This window comes from Crocuta crocuta, unplaced genomic scaffold (genome assembly GCF_008692635.1).
Source record: "Crocuta crocuta isolate KB4526 unplaced genomic scaffold, BGI_CrCroc_1.0 scaffold646, whole genome shotgun sequence".
Taxonomy (NCBI): Eukaryota; Metazoa; Chordata; class Mammalia; order Carnivora; family Hyaenidae; genus Crocuta; species Crocuta crocuta.
In genome coordinates, this window is record NW_027530851.1 from 1,736,660 (window position 1) to 1,749,465 (window position 12,806).

Below are 12,806 nucleotides of genomic sequence, written 5' to 3' on the forward strand. Positions count from 1 at the left end.
ATGTGCTACAGATCTGTTTTTTTAGTGTGCAACAGAATCACCTGGAGGGCTTGCTGAAGCACAGACCACTGGACCCCACCCCTAGTGTTCCCTAGTCAGTTGTCTGGACTGGGGCTTGAGAATATGCCTTTCTAACAATACATGTGAGATTGATATGCAGGTACCAAGAATATGCTTTGAGAACTTCTGTGCTAGACAATTGTTAAGCCAAAAATGCATCCAGGTCATTGTCTGCAATTCACTTCCTTTTCTACTTCATGTGCAGTTGAGTCCTTAAATATTATCATTAAAATGTTTAATTTTTAATATATTTTTAATGTTAATTTTGAAGGAGAGAGAGACAGAGACAGAGACACAGAGAGAGGCAGAGAGAGAGGAGGGAGACACAGAATCCAAAATGGGCTCCAGGCCCAGAGCTCCAGGCACTCAGCACAAGACCTGATGCGGGACTCAAACTCATGAACCGTGAGATCATGACCCAAACCGAAGTCATACGCTTAACTGACTTGAGCCACCCAGGTGCACCTAAATATTATCATTTATTAATGGGTATTCTTCAGGCATAGCAGCATCTATTTGAATGAATTCTGGGTCAGTTTCAGCTGATAAGTTGCTTCCAGAATTAACTTGAAGGAGTGATTCCTAAGATGAACAGATGTAGCTTCTATAAAGCTTCTTTTGTAGATTTTTCCCCCTTTTTCTGTATATTAATACCTTCTTTTCATCATGCCTTCCTAAGGTCTTATAGCAGATTTCTGCACTTCTAATGAAAATAAATATCTGCAAGATGCTATCATTTTATTTATGTTCATACAACTTCCTAATTTACAATAACTGAAATAGCTTGCAGCAATAATTCTTTAGATGATATGAGATTCTCTTTCCACAAGTTTCCACTAACCCTTCTTGCTGCCTTCTGATTTAAAAATCCTTGTTTTAGAGCAGAATGATATCTTTCATGTAACCTCAAAAAATATAACCCAAATGCTTTAGAAATTTAAATCGATTTGACATACATTTTTTCCATGTTTTATAGTTACCATCATGTACCTGAATGTAACACAGAGTTATATGAAAATTACTAGATAAGTGAATTTAAGTTTCTATGAACTTAAAAATATTAATTTTACTGAACCACTCTTAAGATAGTTTCATGTCCAGTTATAACATGATTTGAATTAAAGACTAGAACAGTGAAGTCACTTACTGATATCATAATCTTTTGCCAAATAAGGACATATCCCCCATTCTGATATTAATGACACAAGAACAGTAGATCTTTAACACAAAACAAATAAAACCACCTCTGAGAAAGAAAACAGAAAAACAAAAATCAAAGTTTGTGAGCTGTCACTTTGTCCAGTATTCATTTAAGAGGACTAAAAACAAAAACAAAACAAAACAAAAAAATGTTACATGATTGAAAAGGGCCAGAACTTTGGGGCTTTTTTACAATTGTAAAAGTGGTCTAGGCAAATGGATATTTAGACTTCAGAAAAAAAGATGTTTAAAATTACAGCTCTAAGTCCTTAGTCATATGATAAATGGTTCTAAATATTAAATTCTAATGATAATCTTAAAGAATTCCATTGAAGAAGAAAATATTTAAAATGGATGAGTTCAGACAGTAAAAAGCTCTAATAAGAAGGGATAGTTAAAAAGCTTTTAGAAGAGAAATTTTCCTAGAGAAATACTGTAGAATGAATCTATATAAAAAATATTTCTGGAAAACTTGGAAAACCTGGAAAGATAACAAAAAGGATGATTTAAGTTACATTCAGGTCATTAACTGAACAATGTAGAACTGGGGCATTATTTCGTTAAGAGGTAATTAAGAGAAAAACAAAATTAGTCACTTTTCCTATTCTGTTTTCTGTATTAAGAACAATTTTAACACTGGAAATCTTAACATAGTTTTTAAAAATTTATTTATTTATTTTGAGAAAGAGAGAGAGAGAGAGGCAGTGCAAGTGGGGGAAGGGCAGAGAGTGGGGGAGAGAGACAATCCCAAGCAGGCTCCACACTGTCAGAACAGAGCCCGACTGGGGACTCGAACCCACGAACTTTGAAATCATGACCCAAGCCGAAATCAAGAGTAGGGCACTTAACCAACTGAGCCACCTGGGAGCCCCTATTAATCTTTAACTATTCACTAATGAAACAAGGATCTCAAAAAAGTAATTAGCTTCCTTTTCCTGGAAATGGTCATTCTGTGGTAGACTGTCAACCTACAATCCTATAAAAGGAATTCTTTAATTGGAGAAAAGCTGAACTGTATGTTCCACCAGTAATGGCCTTACAATACCATTACTCATTTGCTCTCATTCTCTTTGACCAACTGCACGACTACACTGAGAACATAGCAAGGGCATGTTCCTTGCTATTCACTGTTTAAAGCTGGATATCTCCTTCTGTGACTACTTGAAAGAGGCCAACTCTCCTAGAAGAGCAATGAGTATACACAATGACAGTGCAGAAAGCCAATATCTACAGCATAAAGTAGAAGAAATATATTCTATAAAATTGGGTTCAGCAGACATTTATGCCTAGTATGACAGAAAACCATGAGGAGTGGATATTTTGAGGCAGAAGTCTTTCACCCTAGCTCTATATCAGGGTGGTAGTTTATCTGTTTATCGCTTTTCCTCTTAATAATAATCAGGAAAAAAACAAGTCACATAATGTAGATTTCAGCAAAGAGAGGGAGGGACACAGTCTTCAATATCTTTGGCGAGCACTAGAGAGCTGGAGTCAAGGTACTAAATATAGCACTGACAACACCTCATTCTGTGTCCTTGGAATCATTATTTCAAGCTCTCTAGATCCTTGTTTCATATTTGTTAAAGGAATAGGCTTTAATGTTACTTTGTGATAATCAAGCAGGTCATCATTTTTCATAAACTTCTGGGGCGAGCCTCAGTCATGGCCCACCTACTACTTGTTAGCTATAGAGCATGTGATGGGAAACATCACTTACAGCCAGCCAGAGCTGGCCCTGAGCAAAAGTTGTGGATTTGCCCTGTGTCCTAGGTGATTTATACCCAACTGTTCAATGAGCCAGATTCGCTAACTGGCTTTTAGATTTCTAATCCCTATTCTAAAATATATACATTTCTTAAATTTCATTGTTTTAAGAAATATTTTTTGTCTAAGTAGTAGTAAAAGTTACCAATAAGCTTTACTAGCTAATCTAACAGTGCCAGGTACTAAATGCTCTCTATGATAGAAAAGCATTTAATACATTTAAGATAAAGAGCCTTTCAAGGACTGAATGCTACACTTTAAACAACTAAGAAAATTTAGACAAGTGTCCCATTTTCTGGGTAGAGAAATGCCACAAACTTTCTGTAACTCATCCTGAGTTTCTGTCCTTGAATACTCCACAGAATTGCTTCTTATTTTTTCCACAGTTTGGAACTTATTACCTTTAATCATCAGCCTTCAGGACTTAGAAAGAGATTAACTTAAAGTGCTTTCTCATGTACGTTTTACCCCGTTTCTAAGTAGTTTCTCTGTGTCATTATTGACTAGAATGAAAAAAAAAAAAACTAAACCAAAATGAACCATGGAATGTTTCATGCTTGTTTTCCAGATGCTTCTGATATTATCTTTGAAATATCATCTATTTGTTTCATTTTCTTAGAAACTTTGTTTAGAAGTAAGTGTTTCCTGTAGACGTGAAACAGTTAAGTCACACTTTGGAGTTATTACTCCAGAACTTTTGATTCTAATGGGGGACCTCTCTGTGGGGACCCCAGGGGAGTCCTGGAGTCTATCTTGTACTGAATCAGGAGGACATTTGTGTGCATACGCCAATATCAGTGCAGCATCAAAGGTTCTCATAGCTCTTGCCCAGGGGATTTTGAGATTGAGTATGCTGCTTTCCCATTTGGTTGAGCATCTGCTCCCCAACTGTTCATCAAACTCGTCATTGTAGTAGCTGCACAACATTTAAAAGAGAGAAAATAAAGCCTGACAGTGATCCGTTATTTAGACAAACAACTGGTCTGAGGGACCTCCCCTCCAGGAAATTCAGCCTGCATTTAATCAGACCCTATGACTGTGTCCTTCTGACAGTTTGAGGAAGTCCAAAATCCTCTCCTTGTTTCTGAATACCTATGCAAACAGGACATTTCAGTAAAGCAGGACGAGAGAAAAAAGTGAGATTTTTAACTATATCAGTTCCATTTCTGTAGGTGTTTGGCTCATCTACTGAGTACCAATGGGCTATAACCAGAGAATGTTTCCTTCGCTTAAGAAAACAACTTTGCTGGGATGCCTGAGTGGCTCAGTCAGTAAGCATCTGACTTCAGTTCAGGTCATGATCTCCTGGTCTGTGGGTTCGAGCCGAGCATCAGGCTCTGTGCTGACAGCTCAGTGCCTGCTTTAGATTCTGTGTCTCTCTCTCCCTCTGCCCTTCCTCTGCTCACTCTCTCTCTCTCTCTCAAAAAATTAATAAACATTAAAAAAAAACAGCTTTGCTCACTGATTGACATTAGACCTAAGTGTTATGTGAAACTCATGTCTTAAAGTGAAAATTTAGTTTAAGACCACATGTGCGTGTGTGTGTAACATATGTAATATATGCAAGTATGTATATATTAAATTACTGTAAGTAAAAGTTCATTAAATAATGATATGAAATAAATCTGTAATGATTAGAGTGTCCAAAGCAATTATTAACACTCCCTAAGAAATAATGGAGCACCCAGGAGGTGTTAAACTGTACTGTGAAACATCCTGGCTAAGGCTGTGGGAACACTATTAAGATGGTATCTTTGTAAGGAAGGATGAAGGAAGAAAGCCTTTTGGATATGTTTCTTCAGGTTCTTGTGAAATAGGACTTTGAGCAGCACTTCCCTGGAGACTGACATTGTTGTCTGAGGTGTTTGTCCTCCCCTGTCAATCTTAGAAATCCTCCTCACCAATACTGACGCACTCCATGGTATGGTTGTTGGCTTCCAACCCTTCTGGGCAATTGTCAAGGCACTTCCCAAGGTGTAAGTAAAATCCACTTTTACACTTTGTGCAGAAATTTTTGTTGAAACAGGTATCACAGTCAGCTTTGCATTCTGAAAGAGAAAGACAGAAAAGAAATATGCTCTCATTATCTTCACCTACTTATTGCTAGTCCAGGTATGTATGCTTACAACACAGGCACATGCAACTTTTGTGTCAAACACAATTAGGATTCAAAATTATTTTTCCAAGTTAAATTATGGATTCCTGCAGAGTCATTTAGTTGGTACACATCAGTCATTGATTTCAAAATTACTGTACTGAGAGTCCTATGAAAAAAATTTGGCAATATGTCTACTGTCAAGAATGTTTATAAGACCAAGCATCCACTTATATAAAATAACAGTAAAAAATGTTTCATCAGAGCCTTAATGAAACATACTAGATATTGCTTTAGTGCTATTTTAGAGGTCTATTCATTCGTTCAAGAAGTATATGATTGACCACTATGTGCCTAGCACTATTCTAGATATTGATTGACAGCAGTGCACAAAAGAGAGTTAACGACTTCACAAAGCTTACATTGTAGGAGGGGAGACTCAATAAACATTGACAATAGCTGATCCGTATATGGTGATTAGTAGTCAGATATTGCTGCAAGTATTTACAATATTAAGTCACTTCAACTTTACAATAACCCAGTGAGATAGTCCCTATTATAATTCCCATTTTACAGATAAGGAAACTGAGACTCAAAAAGTTTATGAGTGGTTTTTGAAACCAGGCAGCCTGGTTCCAGAGTAAGAGGTGGTTTGGAAAAAATGACAACAAAAGGTAGGAAAAAGATATGGAATATGACTGAGAGAGGAAAAGTTTGATTATTGTGCGTTAACTGGTCATGAAATACCTCTCTGCAAAGATGACATATGAGCAGAATCTTAAATGAAAGAAAAGAACCAGCCATGCAAAGATGTGGGCTAAGAACTGTCAGAACAGTGAGTGTAAAACAGCACCTTGAGGTGGGAAGATCTTGCAAGAAGGCCAGTGAGGTCGGTGCAAGGTGGGTGAGCTGCAGTCACAGGACAGGAGTTTGAGAGGTAGGCAGCTATATATGTGGTGCATGAAAGAGGAATGGTGTTTCCTAACCTATATTTTCAAAGGTTACTCACTCTACAGTGTGAGAGTCGACTTTCGGTGTCCAGATGAAAGGTGATATGAGAGCATTTTGAACATTTATTTCAAACAAATAGATAAATGTTTTTAGTTGTTATACTGGGATTTTTCTTGAAGCAAAAATAGCTGAATTTATTCTTTAAGTCTTTAAATACTTGGATGCTGTGACAGTAATGGGAACTCAGATGGCATTAATGCTTCTAGTACTTTTCGGTAGGTTCCATGAATAAGAATCATGTTCTCAGTTTTTGCTTTTACAATGGAAAAAAATCCCCCACAAAAGCCGAGTGTTTTTTATAAGAGGTGAAAATTTTGTTACTCTGAGGGCTAAGTCCATGTATGCATTGGCCTAACTATCAGGTAAATATTATTATTAACTTAGCACTGAATATGCTAGAGGCCATTTCAAATCTGGAAAGTCCCTAAGGATGAGATAAAAACATAATTCTGTGTAGCACTTACTTGTACACTTATTTATATCTGGATATCGTGTTCCATAATATCCACTTGGACATGAAGAGAGACACACTCCAATCTGCTTCATGCCAATTCTTTCCAGAACAAAAAATAGTCTGGGCTTACATGACAAACATCCATTGTAATCTGAACACGTCGCACAGCCTCCTTGGCAGCCTTGACTGACGTTAGGATGCACTGAAGGGACAAATGTACAAAGACAAAAACAAATGTTAAATCATAAATATAGAAGTTCAATGACATTCTCTAGGCAGAAATACATTTGTTTTACTAGCTTTCAATTGGTGGTAGTAGGTGAATGAGTTGGGATTTTTCCCTTCTCTTCTTTGTGATCTAGCATTTCCCTTAAATACACACATATATCATTTTTAACTGAAAAGTTAAAAAAAAGTAAAAAGTAAAAATGATTAAATTTGGACATTTGGAAACTAAGAATATACTGCCTCAAACTATTTATAGATCATATATGTATTTATATGTAGTGAAATATTCTCATTGAACTAACACCCTGACAGATTGGAGACTGGGTACTTTTGAGCCTAATCACTAAAATCAATGCATATTAGCTTTGCTCATCATTTATGCAACGGATGATAAGCACACATCTAATTTCTTCAAGCAAAGATGACAACATAGAAAAGGCTTAACTTGAGTAAGGACACTTTGCTTTAGGATATCTTTTTTCAACTATGGTCTATTAGAGAACACAATATTACTCTTTGATCCATTGCAAATCGATTCTGAAACTGTGTAGGTCCTTGGGACTCCCCCACCTCCATACTTTCTTAAAACATTTTCTCTCACATAAGTTTAATATTTATCAGTTCAAACTGATACCATGATGGAAACATGATATTTATCTTACCACTATTCTACATGATCATGTGGTTATTTATAATAATATTTATAGTTTATATTTATAACGTTCAACATTTTTCCTTTGGAGAGAATTTTTCAGGTCTTTTGGTCCTAATCTTTAAAAAAAATTTTAAATGTTTTATTTATTTTTGAGAGAGAGAGAGAGCAAGTAGGTGAGGGGCAGAGAGAGAGGGAGACACAGAATCCGAAGCAGACTCTCAGAGCCTGATGCAGGGCTCGAACTCACAAACTGTGAGATCACGACCAGAGCCGAAGTCGGACACTTAACCGACTGAGCCGCTCAGGTGCCTCCTTCTCATCTTCTATCTACTCAAGTGAAGTATTTATTTGGTAAGGGCATGACACTAAAGACTACTGTTACACACATTCCTAAGAATTCTAAGGTTTCCAAGAGTCATCGATGTGTGTGGTGAGCTATTTATTAGCAAATCTGAACAAATGTAAACAAACACGTGGAAGAGTCATGTTTACTTGAGATCTTCACAAGTTTAAGCATTCTCATGATTATTAACTGGTCATCAACACCTATGAATGAGCTGATGTAAAATTGCTGACTAAGTACATCTCTCATGTAGCTAGTGTTTGGGATGATTTCTTCTAATGAATTCTGTGCTCAAATACACTGTAAGTAGCTTTATGTCCTAGGAATGCCGAAGGCAAAAATTCTGACCTTTATAAGAAACAAAGGTTGATACACAAGGAGTGCAAAGGCATCTCAGTGTATTTCTGATTTCTTTTGTTGGTGGTGTGTGTGTGTGTGTGTGTGTGTGTGTGTGTGTGTGTGTGTTGGGGTGGGCTCTGACGGGCCTTGCCATTATCAGGTCTGTCTTCAGAGTGATGTTTGGTTCTTGCTAAGTTCTTTACCGCGAAAACAAATCCCACCAGGCTAAGTTAGAAAGGGTACCTATAAGCCCAATCAGCCTTACCACAGGGGTGCAAGGGTTAGCTACAGAGAGGTCATTTGGTTGACCAGCATCCTCTGCCTGGAGGAAAGCATCCCTGAATCAGCCACAAGAACCACAAGCAGCTCATTCTCATTCCAAGGCATTCTGTAAATAAACTGAGGAAATGTGTGGGGGAAGGGAAGTCTGCTTTTCCTGTACATGTTCCTCTGTGGGGTGGGATGAATATGTAAAGTGGCACAGGAGGATTAGGCATTATAGGACTTGGGGGACTTGTAAGTGAAAACTGTTTTCCAAGTAATAGGGTAATTTTTCATTGCAGTAACTCAACATTGCAGACTTACAGAAAATGTGTACATATTTTAAGTAGCCAAAGGCCCTAAAAAGGAAAGGGATGAAGAGAGCTTCTGGTGCTCAGACTCTAGTCTGGTCCATTTTAAGATACAAGAGGTGTAGGTAAAAACCTGTGAAATCTTGTAAGAACTGTCTGTGGACCTCAGTTTGAAAGAAAGTCACTCCAAGCCCAGGGCACTAAGTGACTCTGAGTTTGAATAAAGTTAGGTTTAACTGTCCCAAAGCAACCTCTCTCTCTCTCTCTGAAATGTAGTTGCTAAAGTGAAACAAAATTGTAATTTCAAGCACCTTAAAACTTTTGTCAATTATGATATAACTTTAAATGAGGTATAAGAATAAACATGATTTACATATGCAAAGCCTCAAAAACTGATATACCTTAAAATAAATTTCACTTAAACAATGGGTTTTGGGGGCGCCTGGGTGGCTCAGTTGGTTAAGTGTCCAACTTCAGCTCAGGTCATGATCTTGTGGTTCATGAGTTCGAGCCCCACATCTAGCTCTCTGTCATCTTGAGCCTGCTTCAGATCCTCTGTCTCTCTCTCTCTGCCCTTCCTCCACTCATGCTTGTACTCTCTCTCTCAAAAATAAATAAGCATTAAATTTTTTTTAAAAAAATTGGTTTTGGATGTTTGTGAACTTCTTCAGGAAGGAGTTCCATACAGGCCCCATGACTGATAACAGAGTCATGAATTATGAGATGTGTCAAAGCACCTTGCTCAATTCTTTCTTTAAAACTTTTACTGATGAAATCTAGCATAATCAACTCATAGTGTAGTGCTACATCCAGTTTGCTTGCTTTTTTCATATTTTGCCTTTTTAGACAAAAATTTTTGGCAAAACAGATTTTTTGGAAGAGTAAAGAAGCAAATTTTATTTCTTCAGAAAGGGTTCAGTGTTATGCTGTGGGAAATGAGAATAAGTAAGACTATGAAGCTCAATTTCTAGGATTATAGATTTTTTTTTGCAGCTGAGTAGAGTAGCGATTGTTTTCTCGAATGCTATGTAAGAGTCATTCAATTTTTACAGTCTGTATTACACAACTAGACACAAATTCCCCAAACTTCATCTTAAGGCAAGTTTTTACTTTTTACATGAAAACCACAGAAAACTTTGGTCTGGATTGACTGTAACAGTTCTTTCAGCCTTAAAATCTTAGGATTCTAAGACAAAAAACAGAATTCTACTTTTTCATCCTTCTTCCTTTTCCATTCTAATAATAACTTCATTTTGTATTTCCAAATTGCCTTTTTTCCAATGTTTTAGTACTATTATTTTATATAAGCAATAGAGGTGTTAGTGGTGAGGAGGTTTCATAAAATATCTAAGGTTTAAACTTAATCTTAGAAAATAAGTTGAAGTTATCAGTATATAAGTGACCATCATGAGGCCAGAGGAGGGAACACCCCAATTATCCACAGCAAGAAGGAGACTGGCATGAGTTCAACATATCTGATGCATAAAAAGTGGTTAATGAAAATATGATGAGTATTAAAAAGATTGGAAGCACAGGGTAGATCTAGATTATGGAACCCTTTGTTGTTTGTGCCAAGGACATTATTCTGTAGATATGGGGAATTTCAACCTGGTGAATGATGTGATCATATTTGCATTGGAAAGGTGATCTCCCTGACAGCATGGAAAACACAGAAACTAGGAAGACTAATATAGCGATCAAAGTAAAAGACTGATGATAGCATAAAATATAGCAAAGGCAGTGTAATGTGGTGAGGAAGGTATGACTATTTCAAGGATATTTAAGAGGTGGAGTCAGACAAATACAGTGACTAACAGAATGTGGACCGAATAAGAATGAGGATTTGAGGAGTGTTTTGAGTTCCAGCCAGTGAGGGAATAGAAGAGGAGAGGGACGGCTGGGGAAGTAAAAGCCTGCAGTTGGAGTGTGGAGGCAAGTACACAGAATTATGAGAAGTCTAAAAATATAAACATGGCTTAAGATCATTGATTCTGAAGAGTTTATGAAGTATCCAGAAAGTGATCGTTAATAGATGGAACTTAATATTGTACTGGTTGCTAGAGATGTAAATGTGAGTCTCTAACTGTAACTACTTAGAGAAGACATCTGAAAGGATAAGAAGCTGAAGAATGCCAGAAGAAGGAAACATAGTCCAAAATAAGGGATATTTGCTAAGAAAAAAATATATTTTCAGCTGATTTTTAACAACACTTTGAATTTCTACAACACTTTTGCTTTCAAAGCATGCATCTCACAGAAAGCTAAATCAACTCCTTATTAGTAAAAATGAAGCCATCACAATTATTTATCTTGAAACCCCAAACTAGGACTCAAAGAACTTCTGAAACTACAAGACAAATAGCAAGTTGATCTCAAAGATTAGAACCTAGATCTTTGATATCTGGTAACAATTTCTTTATATATAAGTAAAATCTAGATGTGTAACAAGGGTAAATATGAGTGAAAAAACAGGCATAAGTCATGAAAACTTTAAATTGGGACTTTTTTGTTTTATAAATGTGTCAAATACGTGGTAAAATTGGTGTATCCTTCCCTCAAATTGGGAAAGAGAAAAGCATATTTTCTTAACCTGTATGCAAAGGTTAAGGACAAAAACAGTATATATTAATGTATAACTTAAACCATTTTTCAGTGTGTGAACTGTCAATACCCCCTGAATGAGTGAATTCAATTTTCCTAGCTGTTAAGCCTTCCTACTATTTCTCTATTTGGTAATCTTATGATGCATAACTGATACAATGGTTCATAAAAGCTATTCTCCTGAGAAGAGTTAATTCAACTTTTGTGATAAAACATCCAGAACATAGAGTTTTACATGGTAGAGCATTTGGTAAGTACACAATCTTTGGCTAGTTATTTTCAATGTTTATGATATACTTAACCAGTTGCAGCATTGAAATCTAAGTTATGTTTCTGTAACAATTTAAGTGCAAGCTTCAAGGATTTGCCTTAATTTAATCCCCTTCTAAAGCCCAACTGCAAATATACTCACATCTATTACAAATTGCTATGTGGAAGAAATCCAGTGTTGCATGCTGCCAGTTACCTCTGATGGTCATTTATTTGTGGCTAGAGAGTTTCCAGAAGTACAAAATGTAATAGACTTCAGGTTTATAAAAGATTTGATTGAAGTTTAAAGTAAGTGCTAAATATATGAAAGTAATGTACTGATTTTATAATCCAGAGAATAAAAAACAATAAATTAACAAATATGATAAAAGTTATTTTTTAATGATAATAATAAAAAAACCCAGATTCTTCCTAAAGCATTCTTGTTTTCACAGCATTCACTGCTTGCTTTTCTCTATGTGGTGGCCTTCAGAGACAGGGTAGGGAGAAGAGGCCAGTGGAATTCTAGAAGCAAAGCTATTTTCATTTCTGTCCTTTCTTCCATGTCCTCTCCTTTTGCAAGGATGTTCACATTGACCGGAAGCTTCTTGAACGTAGGTCTGGTCCGTCTTGATAATGTCTCCTAATTTTTTTGATAATTCTCAGGTTCTACATAGGGAAGCTGTTTATTAAATGGGTTATCAGTGAAGAATTTCTGATTACCAAAGAAATGAAGGCAGTAAACATAAAAGATAAGCTATTTTTTTTTAAATAAAGATGCCAAAGAGGTAAACACCTAATAGAAAGTATTTATGATAATTGATTTTAAGTGGGCGGTGCACATAAACACCTGGTAAAGGAATAAAGTTTCAAATCATATACACTTTGAAGATGTTTAATTATGAAATAGATCATTCATTGATAATAAGTGATAAGATAATATATAAGATATAATGTTATAATATATAACATAATATATAAATAATAATATAATATATAAGATAATAAAAGTTTTTCTATGTGCCATTTATGTCAGTTATCTATTCACCTAAAGAAAATATACACTTGTTTCTTGCTTATGCAAAGATAGCACATTTATATCATATCTAGGGTCTTGATTATTATGGAATAATTTTTAAGTTTAATACGGCATTATGGTCATAGAAAGAGGTGTTTCATGAGTCCCCTGAATGTTTAACATTATTCACTTTAAGAAAATTCTAGTGTTAAAATTT

At 36.0% G+C, this 12,806-nt stretch overlaps 1 protein-coding gene across 2 annotated transcripts in view; it reads right to left on the bottom strand.

Moving 5' to 3' along the window:
• RSPO3 (R-spondin 3) overlaps nucleotides 1-12,806 on the bottom strand; it is an 85,118-nt gene that overhangs the window by 47,030 nt on the left and 25,282 nt on the right. For both annotated transcript variants that reach the window (XM_077769432.1, XM_077769433.1), the window contains exons 2-3: nucleotides 6,595-6,786; nucleotides 4,926-5,072 (exon numbers count right to left, since the gene is read on the bottom strand). In XM_077769432.1, coding sequence (XP_077625558.1) covers nucleotides 4,926-5,072; nucleotides 6,595-6,786 — 339 coding nt within the window. The remainder of the gene's footprint in view (nucleotides 1-4,925; nucleotides 5,073-6,594; nucleotides 6,787-12,806) is intronic.